At 40.8% G+C, this 13975-nt stretch overlaps 1 protein-coding gene across 1 annotated transcript in view; it reads right to left on the reverse strand.

Moving 5' to 3' along the window:
* Positions 1–13975, reverse strand: part of b4galt2 (UDP-Gal:betaGlcNAc beta 1,4- galactosyltransferase, polypeptide 2) — a 122303-nt gene that overhangs the window by 21720 nt on the left and 86608 nt on the right. Inside the window, exons 4-5 of the mRNA XM_071519394.1 lie at positions 8776–8963; positions 2918–3040 (exon numbers count right to left, since the gene is read on the reverse strand). Of these exons, the coding sequence (XP_071375495.1) occupies positions 2918–3040; positions 8776–8963 (311 nt within the window). The remainder of the gene's footprint in view (positions 1–2917; positions 3041–8775; positions 8964–13975) is intronic.

A 13975-nucleotide genomic window follows, 5' to 3' on the forward strand; every position in this document is an offset into this window, starting at 1 on the left:
GCATTTTCCTGCAACTATCCTGCATTAGCACTACAGACAGTTCTTTCTGAGTGTTATACAGCAGGACCAAATGAGTGTATCTTAGCACAAATCTCTAGCACCTGTCAAACAACCAGACCGTTCCTTCACCGTAACTTCCAAACAATCCTTCTTATGGATAGAGCCAAAGTGCAGAAGTAGTTAAGCAAAGCTGCACTGGGCGAGACTTTTATGTAAAAATATACCCGTCTTTTCAGCCTAAATCACAAAGTGGGGCTGCGATAGAGAAGAGCGCCCTGTCTCCTCTAAATGAGACGCTGTAGATTCTCCCTGTTTGCCCAAATTAAATTCTGGTGTCAGTTATGGCCACTGGCATGAAATCTTCCTCACCCACTGGAAATGACAAATTGAAACTGAAGAACAAAATAAATACACAGTGTCTCCTAAACAGCGGCGAGAGAGAAAGCTGGACTCACAAACGTTAGAACTCTCTCGTCCCTTTGGTATGCTTTGGTATAAACACAAAGTGTGCTGTGTGCCGTTTACTGATATAATGTCACATGATTTCTGGGTATTGAAGTCCTTAAATTTCAAACAATTACCTCTCGCTGCCATTTGGGGCTGCAAACGTATGAAATTGCCTAGTGCAGCTTTAAGCAAGCATAATAAAAAGTGAGACTTCTACAACTAGAAGTGCATCTGTATGCAAGTGTTTGTGCTTATGTGACCGAAATCAGTTTTCTCTTGAAGCTAAGCTGACATGACAACTGACAACTGCTTCATTTGCAATTTCTTAAACGTTTATTTCAGTTGTATAACAATATCAAGTTGACATTTCCAGCTCGTTGATGAGACCGATGGAGGTGAAATGCATAGGAGAGTTAATGTGCGGGGTATATATGGAAAATGTCAGCCGTATTTAAGGTTACAGCTCCTTTATTTCTATAATATCACACTGACTAAAGCATAATTATTGTATTCCACCTCTATGTTTCTGTCTGCTTTAGTTTCTAGTACCATGCACAAACGGATGACCGTGTGCTGTAGCATTCAATTATGTTGGATAGTCAGATGATAGATGACTTCTTATCTTATTTCTTTCAGAAGGGGATAAAACATACACTCAAACCTGAGCAAAACCTTCTCTGTTCTGAAAATATAGTCTAAGATCCAGCTGACAACATTTTGTTTGATGCTAAATAACGACTTTGATTCCAATTCATTTTGAGTTAAGTGGTAGTTAAATTTGACTGATATTGTATTGTGAAGACGAAGAACAGAAGAGACAATTCTTATATGGCTTATAATATGGCTTTGTATAAATATATATGATGTACACTGCATATGATAAATGATGATATACTGTATATACACATCAGGTCAACATTACACTCCCATCCCCATAGATGCAGATGGGAGCACAACATAATTTTTTGACCTGAAGAAGATCCACATCACATTAAGACAATGCTAATAAAGGTGTAACCCTATAAATGGTGTTCCAGGTGTTTAGGCTTTACCCTCTCCTGCTGTGATTTACCCTGCAAAGCGACTCACTGTGTGTATAACTGTGTAAAACTCACCGGGAAGCTGTTGTGTGTAATCAGTCAAACCAGACTACAGAGAACCAAAACCTGGTACTTCGACAATTTTCAGGCCAAACAGCCATCTGGAAACCCCATAAATACAACTAATGACCCTGTCAGTGGTTAAAAAAGTTGAAACAGCGTGAAGTCTTTTTTTTTTCTTTCTGTCAAATAGATTCTTTTCCCAGATTTGTTTCAGCACACTTCCACAGTAATAATATCTCTGAACTTGAGATAGTCATTAAAAGCTGTGATTGAAGAGCTTCAAAAGGTTAATTTATTTGCTAATCATTCTCCTTGTCTGAACAATTATAATAAATCACCCATTCTGTGAAGAACTTCAGTGTCACTTTTGTGTGGAGGGACTTGATTTTGTCCTACTTTGCTGTTGTACTCTCCAGTGGTTGCTGAAACAATGTGCGTGTGTGTGTGTGTGAGAGAGAGAGAGAGAGAGAGCATGCATGCGTATGAGCCTGCGAGTGGGTGAGTATGTCACCTTTTGTCACCATGCGCATATGCGTGTGCATGTGTGAGCCTGGATGCATGTGCATGTGTGTGACACTGTGCACATGTGTGTGACTTATGTGTGAGTGTGTGTGTGCGTTACTGTGATGAGCGAGAGGAGGATTAAGTGTTGAGACAGGGAGAGTCAAGGTGTATTTCAAACAGACACATCCCTGAAAGGTGAGATATTATTCTCTACACTGATGGTGCGTCTTGTCCAATGAAGAAAACAGGATCCGCAATCACATCCTGTCACTTGTGAAGAATAAACAAGTGATAGGATGGGATTGCGGATATTCAAAACAAACACAAAATTGCAGTTGGCAAACTAAAAACACCCTCTTGTCAATTGCAAAAAAAAAAAGCCCATCTAAGCAATTCATTTAGTCTCGTTTTGGATCTTAAAATCTTGTTTTTCTTAAAACAAATGAAAAAATCTGCCAACGGGTGAGATAATTTCACTCATTTCCAATGCAGTTTCAAGAGTTTTCTTTAAACAAGTGACAATATATTGAACTATAAGGCAATTTATTTGCTCCACCCGTAAATTAAGATAAGATTAAACTTTATTGATCCCTGTGGGGAAATTGGGTATAATTGGGTGGCATCAATATAATGTCACCTACATCAAGAAAATCTTTGAAACACGTTGATTTGCATTAGAAACAAGAAAAACTATCTATCCCCACTGGCAGATTTTTTCACTCGTTTTAAGAGAAATAAGATTTAATGACTTGTTTTGCAGGAGCTGTTTATTTATATTGTTTTGTGTTTTTAAGCCAAAATAAACGTGGACCGAACCAGCAGCTCATGTCACGTGTCGTTCCATTACTGGACGGTTCAGTTACCTGTTGTAGATGTCGTCGTCCTCCCCTCCCCAGCCCCAGTACTCGTTGGGGAAGCCGTTGATCTTAAGGAACTGTTTTTTACTCAGGCCAGAAACCCCTCCGAAGTAGCCTGCATAGGGAAGCCTGCAGAGGAGACAGTGGAGGATGGGGAAAAGGAGAGAGTAGGGGAAGGTAAGGAAACAGAGGGAGGAGAAAAGGGGAGAGATGAGGGAAGGAGAGTGAGGGGGGAGAGGGGGAAAAGTTATATGGCAGGGAGTTAAGGACAAGAGACAAGAAGAAATGACATTACATTACATTTTAATTACATTACGTCTTATATGTAGCATTTTCACATCAATAAATCACTACCATATTCATTTTGAGGCATTAGTATAATTACCGTAAACAAACAAGACCATTTCTACACTGCATGTTTCATTGTGTGCCACAGGATTGGATTTCTCAGGAAATCTGATGGATTGCTTTACAGCACAAATTGAGATTAGTTTATGGCATAAAGGAGGAAGAAGTCCACTGTTTTTCCAGTGCAAACAGAGCTAATGACAGAATGACAGAAGGGGGGAACCAGTGAAAGGCTGATGGAAATTCACTCCCGACATGTTTATCCTCTTCACTAAAGTGAAAGACAAAGCAACCACGTGCAGAGCGATGTCAGGGAAGGGGAGCGGGACAAGTTGCTACAGCCTCTTTGGAAAACACTAGACCTAACAATACCACTGACATGACATAGAGGCTGCCAATTGTCTCGACCATGGTCTCATTTGTTTACGGTTATTATGTCAAGATATCATAATTAATTTCACAATGATATATTGATGATACTATTATCCAGAGCAATTTACAATGACTTGAACAGTAGCAAAAGCTTCAATTCCTAAGTCACCGACATTACAAATAACCAAGACTGTTAAGTTCAGAGTCATATTGCCCCACCGGTGACCCTAAAAGGATCACGTAAGAGAAAAGTGCTACAAAAAAACAGCTTAGAAGAGTAGGAGAGGAAAGGAGAAAGGGAAGAATAGAGAACAGAGGAAATGTAGAGGACGGATTGAAGAAGGAAAAGAGAGAAGAAGAAGAAATGATGAAATAGAGCCAGCAGAGTCAGAGGGATAGGAGGACACTTCGATATCATATGCTGTTGCCGTCAAACGACAGATAAGAAATATATTGAGACTCTATTTGGTTGCCTGGTAGGAAGGGACAGGAGAATATTTTCTCTTCTTCTTGAGAGGAAGAGAGAGAGAGAGAGAGAGAGAAAGAGAGAAGAAGGAAAAAAGAGGAGGGAGGAAGTGAGAGGCTACAGAGCAAGGGTGATGGAGATGGGTCTGTGTTCCTCTCACAAAAGTGTGTGTGTGTGTGTGTGTGTTCGTGGCTGCAGACACTGGACGGAAGAGGCTAGAAAAGTGTTTTTTTTTTCTTAAAATTTGTGAGACTAGTGGAGTGGGACGGATGTCATCTGGGAGTGTCATGACAGGCGCCCGGAGTCTAACCAGAGGGTGATGCATGTGTATTTTTATGCGTATGTGTGTGTGTGTGTGTATGTATGTGTGTGTGGAGTGTATGTGTGTGCATCTGCTGTATGTGTGTGTGTGTGTTGTCAGAAGGATGACAGCTCCCTGTTGAAAGATGACAAGTAGACACTAATGAGACCGTCTGTTTCTGCAGTTCTCCCAGCAACAATATGGTGAGGAATGTATGTGTGTGTGTGTGTGTGTGTGTGCATTTGGATGTGTGGGAGATTGTCTATGTGCTTGTGCTTGAAATGGACACATAGTAGGGAGAGAGATAGAGAGAGAGAGAGAGAGAGAGAGACAGAGAGAGAGAGAGAGAGAGAGAGAGAGAGAGAGAGAGAGAGAGAGAGAGAGAGAGCCAACGGGAGAGTGAAAATAAGATAAACAAACCAAAATCTATCTTTGACATTTGTTATTCTTGTGAACTTCGACAGTTGAGTTTAAAAATCTGAACAAGTCTAGCTAGCAAGAGGAAAGCGAAGACTCTGTAATGCCTTCAAGAAACAGTTTCTTTTGCTGCACCATAAACAACAAATCGGATGATTTCCTAGGCTATGGGCACATTTGTGTATAAGCTCAAAACAAAACAAAATAAAACAGAAAGAAAACTCTCATTGTCCCCTGAGACAATGGATCAGTCTCCTTCCGTTTATTCATTTGTTCATCCATCACACGCGATATCTCAGACACGACTAATCACAGTTTGACTAAACTTTGGGAAATGATGCATCTCACAGCCGTATTCTGGCATTTTTAGAATTACAGTGACTGACCCAAGGGAGCGCTACAATTACAGGTCAAAACAAGGTGGCATACTAAACAATAAATAAACAATAAAGATGTTTACTGTTGCCTTGCTTTTAATGCAGCAGCTCCAGAATGTGACTCTTATATGTATCTGTCCATATGTCAAACGATACATTTCTTGATGCACCTGCACAGTGTATTCCAGTATTTAAAAAAAAACAAAAAAAAACAAAAAAAACACTGATTGTCCTAATGGAGGCTCTTTGGTAAAAATGTTTAACTCAAATGCCTCAAACACCACTGGTCCAATTTTGACAAAACTTGGAGACTTGGAGGCATGATGCATTTTAGCACCGTGTTCTTGCAAACTACTCTGATTGGCCTGATAGAGGCGCTATAATGAAAGGTCAAACATTTTTAACTTTGAAAGGCCCCAACTGTCCGATTGACATGAAACTTTCTACACAAATCCAGCTGCCCTTAAAGAATTACAGTGATTGGCCTAATGGGGTACTGTACTGCAGATAAAGGTCACAATTTTTAAGTCACATGTGACACCATTGGTCCGATTTTGTAAAACTTTGGAGGGATGATGCATTTTGGCACTGTGTTCTGGCATTTAAAAAATTACACTGAATTGCCTAATGGAACCACAATAATTAAAGGTCAAAATTTCAAAATTTGAAAGACCATAACTGCTACATCACCAGTCGAGTTTGATAAAACTTGGAGGGATGACGCATCTTGTTACTGATTGGCCCAAGAGGTGCTTGCATCATTTGTGGGGGAGGGTATGTTTCACTTGTTTCGTTAAATCTTGCTTGAATTTTCCATGTAGGCATCCTGTCTGTCTTTAATTTATTTTCTCAAAATTGACAATACAAGTTGTGTCCTGTACTTTACTGGATAGATGTTGGTGCTAACACTGCCAGGATTAGCCATTTGATTCCCAGTACCAATTGGTGGTACTACAGAATAATTGCACTTTGGATAACCATCCACCAAACTGTACAATATGTACTATATTGCATCAGTTCTAGAGAGACAATAATTTGTGGAATGTTTTCCAAAGAGTCATATTTTGAAATGGACTTGGCCGGCTCCAAGGTGATCCTTTCTGCTTGGAGAGCTGCTGGGTGCTGTGAGGTGCTAAGGTAATGGAATGGCACTTAATGTGATGTGACTTTCACTGGTAATGTTTCAACCATTTGTCAGATACTTTCAGAATTGCTTTCAGAGTGGAGAGCAGCTAAGGTTCCATTTCTAAAATGACACGGCTTAAATATACAGTACCATGGTAGTAACAATGAATTACTCTCTGCCACAAGATCACTTCCTGACTAAATCTGATCTGCATGAAATCTGAAGTCAATCTTCCATCAGTTCTTTCTTTCTTTCTTTCTTTCTTTAAATTTGAAAGCTGCCAAGGTGTCATTTCCCAAAAATGTGACAACAAAAAACAACAAAAGAACAAAAAAAAAGGTTCCTGGGCACTAGAAGGCAGCCAGACTATTTGACCTTGGCAACCAATTCTCTGATTTTTACATCAGTAATTAATTCGAATCGATTCTGTGACCTTCCAGTCACTCCAACCACCAGGCCTCTGTTTTCTTCTTTTTCTCCATTTTCTAAGAGCAACTAATTTTCTAACCAAAAAAAAAGAAAAAGAAAAAACAACACAAACAGCACAAACTCCAAATTCAAAGCAGTAGTAGGCGTGTATTGATATTTTAGCATAGGAGGAGCCAAACCCACACATCCAAAACGGGCAAAATGGCTGAACCCTTTTTAAGTCTGCATTGATTCATTGCTAATAAGAAATAGTACCTAAAACTCTGCTTACCACCTGGTATTGTATTTGTTGCCAGGCAGCATTAGCTTATTGAACACTATATCAGGGAGCTGCTGGGTCCTCAGGGTTTTCAGTAGGATAACTCTTATAGAATGACAGCTCTTGGATGGGTAGGTCACATTCACTGGCCATGTTTAGGCCATTAATCAATGCTTCCAGTGCTTTTAGGTAATTGAGGGCAGGTGAGGTGTCATTATGAAAATGACACGACTAAAACAGGCCCTGATGGCAACCAGTGTGTGCTGGCTGTAAGCACACTGTAAAATGTCTGAAGCTCGCTTGGCTCTGTGTTTCTAACATGATGGAGGTCTGGGTGGAAAATCAGTCCCTTGACAGAAAATACCCTTTCACACTTATGTAGATCGATCAATTTTTCATGGTTATTCCAATGCAAATATCATCAGTGCTGTCTGGAAGACAAAATGATGTGACCTTTTGACCATGTACATGTTTTAAAACATGCACATTTCATCTACTACTGCCTCAAACTCTGACACTTTTGTCTAGCTATAAGCATTTAGTGGTGATTGAGCTGTGATTCAGGTTCAAATAGACACAAGAAATAAGAGCGGTGGACTTTGACTATGGACTTATTACTGAGAATTGGACAACAACATAATGCCACAACACAGTCAGTGCCTTTCTGAGATACAACGTATGCAGATAAAGTATTCTGTATGAGGTTTACTTATACATCAAGTTTCTTCATGCTGTAGAAACAGTGGATACAGAAGACGGCCCTGTCAGCTGCTCATGGCTTGTAAAAAAGCTTAATGTCCATTGCAGGTAAGTCTAGTCAGGATGGATTTGAGCATTCTGCCACCAATCCCAAATCTTCCCAGGTTTCTCCCTTACCCTAGCTTTCCCCCATTGTGCTTCCTTGTGGCCATTCATCGTATTAATCTCCTGTATTTTGGAGCAGTTGTCAAAGATGGTTAAGGTGTCTTTGCACGTAGTTTAGACTCGTTAGTTATGCACTGCATCATGTATTCATGTGCGTTCTTGTTCAGTCAGGAGCAGTGTGGGCTAAAAAAAATTGTCAGTGATGAACTGTGGTCTATTCTCATGATAATTTAGGCTAGGGACAATGATTTAAAAGCAGAATAACCACCAATATTTAGTGAAATACTGGCCTGTCAAGTCTCATACTTTGCATTTCTAACTTTTTCGTAAGGCAAGCTTTTGACTATTTATTCTATAAAGTGCAAACTAAGGTTAAACTATGAAACTGAGAGTTACAGTGAGAACACAGTTTAGGTCTAAAAGAGCATTATGAAATAGTAATTTGAACATAAATATGAAATAGTAATTTGAACATAAATAAACAGAACCCAACTGCAAAAACACACAATAATCCTTCAAGGTACAATTAGCCCTGTAGGCTTCTGTGAGATTGTGTGTGTGTGTGTGTGTGTGTGTGTGTGTGTGTGTGTGTGTGTGTGTGTGTGTGTGTTACAGTTGTTAATTGGGATCACATATGTATTGAGATGACCTGGCTCTGAATTAGGACAGAGTCAAATGGCATTGCCCAAATTGCATCAAAATGAATTGAACTGAAGCGTACCAAACTAAGTGGGCAGCATCAGTTGCCAATTTGCTCATTCGTAAGAAGGGGAATGGTGAGCAGGTAAATTGCTGTTTCTGAAATTATTTTTCTGCACAATCTAAAATCAGTGAGATGAATGCAATGTGCTAACATGGTGGAGACCACTGATATCCCCCACTGAGTGGAGCATCACCCCCCTCACCTGAAGCCGAACTTGTCCATGGCGATGGCGAAGTGTCTGGGCTGGTCGTAGCAGTGGTAGAGGTTGCGGTCGTCCATGGGGATCAGGTCCACGTCGCTGAAGATGAAGCAGTCGTACTCTGCCTCCTTCAGAGCCTCCGTGTAGCCGACGTTCAACAGCTTGGCACGGTTAAAGGTGTCCTCACCCAACTGCAAGGGAAAACAGGAAAGACCGTTATTTTGTTGTTTACATATAGACGAGGAGGGCAGATAATTTAGTTTAGTCATCTGCTTGAAAGGCTCTCTGTGAAAAATAAAAAAACACCTTGGTACGGTTAAATGTGTCCTCGCTCAGCTGCTTCACAATGTAGGACGTGTGATGTTAGTAACACAGTTAATTAACTGGATGACAGATAATTTTGTTTCTTTAATGTAAAACATCTGCCTCTGAACTTCATGGTAGCCTGCTCCTCATGCCCTAATAAAAATCAAAGAATTAAGGACAGGCTTGTAAGGGAACTAAGTGGGGAAGAGTAAATCTACACTGCTGTATAAGTACATTAATGTTATAACACATTCCAGAATGAAGAAAACATGTTGCTTCATTATGCAAATAAAGTGGGGTAGCAGTGTTTCAATATGGGGAAGCTACTGCAATTATGAACCGGGCCGTTCAGATTGTGAATGGAAACAACAGCAGAATGCTGAGCTGCTACGCTGTTTCTTTAACATCAGCAAAGGCAATATCAGTCAGACCGAGCCAAATCAAGTCAAACCAAAATCAAAGGTGTACTGCAGCTGTTGAGCATGCTGTTTCATTTCCATTTAGTTTCTGTATTTATCCCTGTATCCAGTATGAATTGGTGTTTATTGATCCCAAGCAGGTTCAGTTGCCTGGCACAGCGAAACACATCTGCTCCTGAGGCTCTGTCTGGCCCATGTTCAACACCTTAACACAGTTACACATGTCTTCACCAAGCAAGGTGACATTAGTAAGAGGAGGGCACTCCAGGTATCACTAATTATAAAGCATCATGAATCATCAGTATCAATAGCATCTGCAATTATCCCTGCATCCAGTATGAATTGATGTTTATTGACCACAAGCGAGCCTGCCTGCCACAGTGAAATGCATCTGTTTTTCAAACTCTGCATGGCCCAGGTTCAACACTTTGGCTAAGATAAATGTATTCTTGTCAAATGGCATGGCAGTGCGGGATAGGTGAGTTTAATAGCTATGACAGTTATAAATTCAATAATGTATATCTCTCTCTGGGTCCCTGTGGAGCCTGTGTGCAACAGCCTGGCTTGGTAAAATCCAAGACCTTGACAAGCTGCAGGGAGGTCAGTGAGTGAACAGCAGGGGGATAAAGCTACTGTGCAACCTGACACTTTTTGGCAGATGGCTTTTTGAAAGTGAGGTGACAGTCTATCCTCTTCGAAGATTCTTTGAATTTATTTTACTTTTCATGACAGGTACAGAGAGAAAGACAGCGAGAGAAAGAGAGAGAGAGAGAGAGAGAGAGAGAGAGAGAGAGAGGCAGAGAGAGACAGAGAGAGAGATGTGACAGCCAAGTGTGAGATGGAATTCAAACCCTTGTGACTGTCAGTACCTGGTAGATGCATTAGCAGACTGAGTCATCAGGACGACCCATAGGCAGATGCTTTTATCCACTTACTGCACCATGCGTGCATTTATTTTAGTGCAAGAGGCCTCGTCCCGCTAGCATGATCAGTGCCGGTACAATCTTTATACGTATTTATTATAAGTGGCCCCGGCAACAACTGAACCCCTAGTTGGGTCGGTGACGTACTCTGCCCATTGTGCTAAAACGGACTGAAAACAGTCATAGAAAGACAGGATTTAGATATTAACAGAGCCAGAGGAGGTTATATATTCTTAATGTGAGTATCGTTTCATGTTTGAGTTCCACCTCTTTGAGTTGCTTGATGAAAATAAGGCCGATGTTACATGAGCTACTTTTGAGGCAACTGAGATAAGCAATGTCACCTCTGCCTCCACAAATTGGTAAATGTGACAAAATCAATGCGGGCAACACATGGGACATTAAGTTGCATAAGTAGCATGAAAGCTATTTGTCACACAGCTGTTGATGCCCATCTGCACTACCTCAGAAACCCCCTTACCATATATAGAAACCATTAGATATCTACAGAGAAATCCACTGATTGTCACCGGGTTTACACTGGAGAATGTGCCTTTTAACTCAATATCATTGTAGTGTAGACTTCCGTGCAAATCTGATTAGTGCAGTGCTGTAGAGTCCAATGCAATGTTTCTTTAACTAAGATTTGGGAACGCATGCATCACTGTTATGTTTCGGAGGAGTCCCCGCATGACAAGATAACTTGTATATTTTAATGAGCCCGAGTCCCAGGGCGAGGCTACATTTCTCATATTGTAAAAACAGGGACTCCCCGGTCTGATGAATGTCTCAGTATCTATGTCGTAGAACAATGAAGCACTGTTGCAAATTTGCCGCAGTCACGTAATGTATTGCTGGGCCATTAGGGAAAACCACCCACTTTTGACAGCGCCGAGAATCTCCGAGATGATTAATGCATCTGCTGTCTGTCCTTATTTTTGTTCAGGATATAATTTTATTTTATTTTTTTTTTGGAGGTACACTTGCTTCCATACCCGTGCATTATCTGTTTGGACCGACTGCGAATCAAGTACAAGGCGTAATCCCCCCGGTAAGCCCACTAATACCTGAGATTTGAGAGAATAATCCCCCCATGCAGGTAAAAAAATCTATTGTCGCAAATCCACTGGGGCTTCAAATATCAACCAAAGTGGTCCTCAGCCTGTTTTTAACAACAGTGGGTTCAGTGGGTTGGAACAATATCATATGAGGTTGAGAGAGCAAAACATGATGGAGGTCAGGCCAGAACTTAAGAGGAACGGGATCAGCAGTTGATATTTCAGAAAATACTGTTTGACTAAACCTTAAAAAAACAAAACAAAAAAAAACAATGACAAATATTACAATACTACTTATTATAACTAACAAAATTCTACAATGTTTTTCATTTTATAAACCAGCAATTTTCTCATTTTGGAATTAAACTCCAACTATTCCATTTCAAAAATTTCTATCTCGAAAGTGAAAGCACTACTTTTCTTCTGCTGCTTCAAATTGCAGTCAATACAGACACTAATTCTAATTTTCTCGAGGAAGTGTGTGTGTGTGTGTGTGTGTGTGTGTGTGTGTGTGTGTGTGTGTGTGTGTGTGTGTGTGTGTGTGTGTGTGTGTGTGTGTGTGTGTGTGAGAGAGAGAGAGAGAGAGATAAAGAGAGAGACAGAGAGAGACACTTTGCCGTGTTATTAGCCAGCTCCCAACAGATGAGGTAATATATCTTTAAAAAGCCAAGTGATCTTTTTTTTTTTTTTTGTTCCTCTCCGTGAGTTGCCAAGCTCATTAAGCATTATTGGAGTCATTGTTTATTATTTTAATAAGACGTGTCTGTGTGAACCTCTCGGCCTCCCCGCCTTATGGCCCTCTACATCTTCTCTAATCACGGTTCACAAAGTTCACATCACTTCCAGTAACGTGTGGTAAATTGACACCTATTACAGAGACAGGCCACTTAAGGAGTGTGTGTGTGTGTAGGGAATAGATAGTTCACATACAGGTGTATACCAGGGTAAGAAATTCATGTTTTTTTTTTTTGTAGGGACATTTTTTACCCCCTTGATCTGATTTTTAGGGACATCTTGGTCCATTTTGGGGGCAATTTTATTGAACTATGACATGATGCATTTGCACTGCATACTGGCAAATAAACACTCAATTTGTATATTTTGTTTTTATTTTATTTTAAGTTGTCATATACCACACATCCCACACTTCTTTCTTTCCCACTTTGCTGGAAACTGGCAGCAGGCCTTACAGGAGAGGATGGTGCTGCTTCCCCCACTCTCTGTCCCCCACCAGTCAATCTTCCACCACTCGATTGTTGAGTTTTTTACGATATTGGTTGTTTTATTTTTGTTGACGCAGTGGTTTGTGTTTGGGTCGGCATTTTCTCATACCGCTGGCTGCGCCGGTGCCAACATTCTCTACTGCTTCAGGCTGCATGCTCGGTTGTTTTCTGATCAAAAACCTCTCCATTTTTTTCTCGCCTGGAACACACTGGAAAGAATCCCTCGGTCACAAATCGCCTCCGGTGGCCCACGGGGGACAGCGGTCGCATTCACCCGTGAAAATATCTGACAACTCAACAAATAAAATGTGAACAGGGTGAATTGCAAAATAGAAAGTGTATTCCAAATTAGCAAGGGTATTTTTTTGCCCCCTCATTTTTTATTTCTCAGGCCTTTTTCGAATTTTCAAGGACGTTTTTTTGCCCTGAGAGCCCCACATTAATTTCTGGTCAGAGAGTACGCATGTTATGAGTGTGTACATGCATGTGACCCTGCACATTCAGCCTTGTGTGAATGAGTATGCTGACATGTGTGTACTGTATGTGTGTGTCAGAGTTTCCTGAGTGTCATGACCATGAAATACAGACAGACCTTTGCATCAGCAGAGATGGCTCATATTGCTTATATCAAGGGTGGCGATTGACAACTGGGATAAAGTGGGGAGAGAGGCAGCCGAGGAGCTGGAAAAAAACAGGCTTCTGCTGGGGCCAATCGTATTCCAGCTGGGAAAATGTGGGTGGGGTAAGTGAATGGAAAATGCTCATCAACTACCATCAAGGTGCCCAGTTGCTTCCCTGGGAATGTGTGCAACTGTCAGTGGGAAGCAGGGCGCTGTTGAAGAAAAACATGTCGCTGTTGTCCTGTGAAAACCATGTAACTCCAATTTTGGTGATTTTCATGTTTGCACTTCAGTTGAAGGATTACACGCTCCTCAGAGGGTTGAGAAAATTCTCGGACCTCTTGGGCTTATGAAACCAAAAGAAAATCCACAGGATAAAGTCAAAAATGCACTGTGATCAAGCTAAAACAAGGCTGTTTTTCTTAGATCCTGAAAAGTTGAGATACAGGGATTTCACCTGACAGCGTGTCTGTTTTGAAATGGAACAGTGGTGTGTAAGGAACAATATGAAATTATACTGATGGTCGTAATTACTGCAAGATTGCTTTCCGAAATTGCCTCAAAAACCTGCCTGGTATCATGGCCTTTACTGACATGCTGAGCAAATGTGATTTGCCGCCATCTGGAGCCACTTATCAACTTCAATGGGATCGA

Source organism: Centroberyx affinis, unplaced genomic scaffold (assembly GCF_046629955.1).
Source record: "Centroberyx affinis isolate AG114_WGS23_722 - 3 ecotype Tasmania unplaced genomic scaffold, CSIRO-AGI_Caff_v1 ptg000693l_1, whole genome shotgun sequence".
Taxonomy (NCBI): domain Eukaryota; kingdom Metazoa; phylum Chordata; class Actinopteri; order Beryciformes; family Berycidae; genus Centroberyx; species Centroberyx affinis.